The sequence below is a fragment of the Elephantulus edwardii genome, unplaced genomic scaffold (assembly GCF_000299155.1).
Source record: "Elephantulus edwardii isolate Elephantulus edwardi_28Jun2011 unplaced genomic scaffold, EleEdw1.0 scaffold00129, whole genome shotgun sequence".
NCBI classification, from domain to species: Eukaryota; Metazoa; Chordata; class Mammalia; order Macroscelidea; family Macroscelididae; genus Elephantulus; species Elephantulus edwardii.
Window position 1 is genome coordinate 7552405 of NW_006399879.1, and position 4693 is coordinate 7557097.

The window sequence follows — 4693 nt, forward strand, 5'->3', positions numbered from 1 at the left end:
ATATATTTGAATGATAGTGGTATTCACTGGACTTCCTTGTATGCGTATAGATATTATCCTGTCACTGACAATATTGTACTTCAAGATAGATTTGGTGGAAGGATAAATGATAGATGAGTTAGGTAAATGATAGCAGGGAGATAGATAAAAGATTATCAGATAGATGATAGATAAGTTAATGATAGATACATTGATTGGTAAATGACTGATAAATACTAGATGAATGATTGTTAGATTCATAGAAAGATGACAGGAATATAGACGATAGATGTTGTTATGTGCCACCGAGTCACCTGTGACTCACTGTGACTCAGTGACCCTATACACAACAGCCCTAAACCCTGCTCTATCCTGAGCCAGCCTCATTGTCTCTGACACACTCACCCCCATTACCCCAGTGGCTGAGTCGGTCCATCTCATCAAGGGTCTTCCTAGCAGGTAGATAAATGAAGTTGTTGTTAGGTGTTGTCAAGTACGACCCCCAGGGACCCTGTGAGCAACAGACCTGAGCCCTGTGCTGTCCTCATCATCTCTGACACACGGGAGCCCATTCCTGCAGTTGCTGTGTCAACCCATCTCATCAAAGGTCTTCCTCTCTTTCACCAACCTTCCACCTTTCCAAGCATGCTATTCCTCTCCATGGAGTAGCCTCTTCTAAGTAATAACATGACCAAAGTATGAGAGATGAAGCTCCGTCATCCTTGCCTCCAAGGAGAATTCTCACTGCACCTTCTCCCAGACATGCCCCTTTGCTCTTTCAGCAGTCCAAGGGGTGTTCAGTGCTCTTCTCCAACACCACAGCTCAACGGCATCGATTCTTCTTCTGTCATCCTTAGTCATTGATAAACCCACACTCATTCCTCCTCATCAGCATAGAAAAGATAACCCATTGCCAAATGGGATTAACCACAGGCACAAATGTCAGATTTTACAACACGGACAAAACTATCTTTGTTTTATTGGAGGAAGGATCTCCATTCGATAGTTACTTTATTGTAGCTTAAGGATATACAGACTTGGTAGCCGTTGTTATTATTGCTTGTTTATTGTTTTCTCTTATTAGTACAGCACTTGTCTGTCAGTTTACTATACTGAAGTAGCTTGTGGGTTGATGTGATGCTGACAGCTGTACCAAAGCCAGAAAGGTCAACCATGGTGGACAGGTTTTAGAAGAGATCACAGGTTAAGACAGACTAGGAAGCAGAATTGACCAGCCACTTCTTAAATAGGAAGCCTCTGAAACCCTCACAAATAGTTCTAGAGATTAGGTTCTCGAAAGATTTGTTCAAGAATGAAGATTGAATAGTATGGAGAAAGGATACAATCATGAAACACACACTCATCTTGATTTTAAGCCATGCAGGGTTCCCTTCCTCCATTTAGACAGCAGTCTCCTGGTCTAGGTATAGATTTAGCATGAGCACAATTAAGTGTCCCGGAATTCCCATTCTTCTCAGTGTTAGCCATAATTTATCGTGATCCACATAGTCAAATGCCTTTGCATAGTCAATGATATGCAGATAGACATCTTTCTGATATTCTCTGCTCTCAGCCAGGATCTATCTGATCAGCAATTATATCCCTGGTGCCACGGCCTCTTCTAAATCCTGCTTGAGCTCCTGGCAGTTCCCTATGTACTGTTGTAGCCATTTTTGGATGATCTTCAGGAATATTTTGCTTGTGCTCTTAATGATATAATGTGATAATTCCCACATCCTGTTGATCACCTCTCTTGGGAATGGGAACAAATATGAATCTTTTTCAGAAGCCATCCAAGCAGCTGCCCTCTCACTATTCTGGCATAGACTGGCCAGCACGTCCAGGGCCGTCTCTGTTAGTTGGACTATGTCAGTCGATAGTGCATCAATTCCTGGGACCTTATTATTATTTTTTTTTTTTTGCAAGTGCTTTCAATGCAATTTGACCTTCTTCCTTTATTACCATTGACTCTTGTTCAGATGGCAGTTCTTGAAGTTTTTCAGAGTCAACCAATTCCTTTTGACATAGTGACTCTGTGTGTTCCTTCCTTCTTATTTTGATGCTTCCTGGATCATTCAAGATTTTGCCCTTAGCATTTCTCCATATTGCAACTCAAGGCTTGACAAACGATAGACTGATGGATGGAAAGTAGGTGGAGAAACAGATAATGATGACAGCTGGATCGATGGGTGGGTTCTGCCTCTCACCGGCTGGCTGTAGTACCAGTGGCTGTGACTGTGACCTTGACTTATGCATGTGTCAGGATAGACTGTGCTGCGTGGGCTTCTCAGGGGCTGATTTTGGGGGTAGATGGCCATGCCATTCTTCCAAGGCACCTCTGGGTGGACTCTAGCCCCTGACCTTCAATGAGCAGGACGTGAATGAACCCTAAGCGCCACCTGGGTTCCAGGTGGAGTAAGTGACTACAACCCTATAGGTGGGAATCACATACCCTGCCCTGTAGGGGAAGACCTGAGTGGACAGGGGGTGGGCCACCGCTCCAGCAGCCTGGCAGGTCTTCCCACGACATGGAGCTGGCCGCTGTGTCTGACGGCCGTGTCACACCTTGTCACACTGTGTCTCACGTGTCTGTGGAGCACTTGCCAGCCCGTGTGTCCAAGAACTCTCAGCGACGCGTCCTACCATCTCACTCTAGGACAGTCCTGATGCTGACCCCGTGCTTGGTCTCCTCTCTCCTCCCCAGGAGACCCGGGCCTCCTCCGAGAGCATCGTCTCTGTGCCAGCGTCCAGTGCCTCAGGCTCCCCAAGCCGTGTGATTTACGTGAGTAGGGGCTTCCACCCGGAGAGAGCAGCAGGGAAGGACTGTCCCCAGGGGCTGGTGGCCAGTGGATGGCTCTACCTTCCTATGGTGTTGGGAACAAGGGGACAGCCATTCTCCTGCTGCTGACCACAGAAATGGGGTAGACTTTGTGAGGGTCCACCAGGGCGTGTCTGGTCATATTTTTCAGCTGCATCAGCTGCAGCAAACACCCTGCATTTCCCAAAACTAACCTGCCTCTATTAATTACATTGTTTCTCTGGGTTCATAGAGTTTCCAGAGGCAAGCTGTTATGGAAGTCGATGCCACTCCTGCTTCCAAGCTTGTTTTAATCAGGAAGCTCCACCAAACACTGTCCACCATGCGTGACCACTAACACATTTGACACATCAGTGTCACAGTGTTCACCTTCACAGTGACCATGAGTTATCTCTGTACAGCAAATGGACACACCAGGGCTATACCCCTTAGATGAATGTTTGACTAAAAACAGTTAAAACCAGGCCCGAGGGCTGCAGATTAGTCACCCACCTTTGGCTTGGTAGCATCCCAATGAACCTGGAGAAACGATGAAAGTTATCCAAGTGTTCAGGTCTTTCGTTCATAGGGTCCTATGAGTCGCCTGTGACTCGAGGACACTTAACAACAACAACACAGAAATTACACACACAAATAAACAACACACATGTGAACACACACACATGCATGGCAGTCACAGCATGTAACATGCATGAGAAATCAGTACAGAAAAGTGTGTGGTTTGAAAAGCCTGTTTGCGTAGAGATGTGATAATTACAACCTCCAAATTCTAGTTCAGGGCTGGGCAGCAGCCTCCCAGGGGCCAGGCAGTGGACAGCAACAGTCATCTTGCAGCAGTGACAGCACCACACTCAGGTGCCCCGACACCAGAGCTAGGATCCCCTCCAAGAAGCCCCACTGCTTGGTGTGACAGGCAGTGAGCGAGGGCCAGGCTCAGCTGGACCAGGGGGACAGAGGGGTGCCCAGGCCAGATGGCACCCTGTTTTGAGGCTTCTTCAAGTCCAGAGTGGGAACGCTGTGGTCTGCCCCACCCCTGAGAAGGACAGCTTAGCCACCTGGTTCTTTAGAGGCGGGTGCCCGGTACTCATGTGACACCAGCCTTTCTCACCTCGAGCGTGATGTGGGGGCTTATGGACCTGCTCTTGGGCAGTCAGACCTGTGGGTCCCTCCTCAGCTGCCCTCATCTCAGGGTCCCATCTGACCCTGTCATCCCCTGTCCTCTAGGCCAAGCTTGGTGATGAGATCCTGGACTACAGGGACCTGGCCGCCCTGCCCAAGAGCAAGGCCATCTACAACATCGACCGTCCCGACATGATCTCATACTCGCCGTACATCAGCCATGCTGTGGGTGACCAGCAGAGCTACAGTGAGGTGAGCTCGGCTGGCCAGGCCCCACAGTGGGGTGTGGGAATGGGCCCCCTCCGCTCTCCTCTTCTTCTGATGCTTGATTGACTCTCCACCCAGAAGCCCCAGGAGCTGCAGAGGGTTTGCATTTGATTGTGAACCTAAGGTTTACAAAATCTCCCCAGGCACCATGGAAGAAAAGCCTGGCAAACTACAGTCACAACTGCAGCCACTGGAGCCCAGCTTCACACTGTCACTGGGACAGCTCTGCTTCCAGCCTAGGGCCCTGCTCCACCATCACAGACACTGCACCCTCAGCAGACACTCTGCCACCCCTGCAGACACAGTCTCATCCCTGCAGACACAGCCCCTCTAGACACAGCCCCCTGCAGACACAGCCCCACCCCTAGAGACACAGCCACTCTACAGACACAGCCCTATCCCTGCAGACACAGCCCCCTGCAGACACAGCCCCCTATAGACACAGCCCTCCTGTAGACACAGCCCCCTGGAGACATAGCCCCCTGCAGACACAGCCCCCTGAAGACACAG

At 49.3% G+C, this 4693-nt stretch overlaps 1 protein-coding gene across 1 annotated transcript in view; it reads left to right on the forward strand.

Moving 5' to 3' along the window:
• The window catches only part of ABLIM2 (actin binding LIM protein family, member 2), a 125017-nt gene that overhangs the window by 53595 nt on the left and 66729 nt on the right, over positions 1–4693 (forward strand). The window contains exons 8-9 of the mRNA XM_006893669.1: positions 2684–2761; positions 4022–4168. Of these exons, the coding sequence (XP_006893731.1) occupies positions 2684–2761; positions 4022–4168 (225 nt within the window). The remainder of the gene's footprint in view (positions 1–2683; positions 2762–4021; positions 4169–4693) is intronic.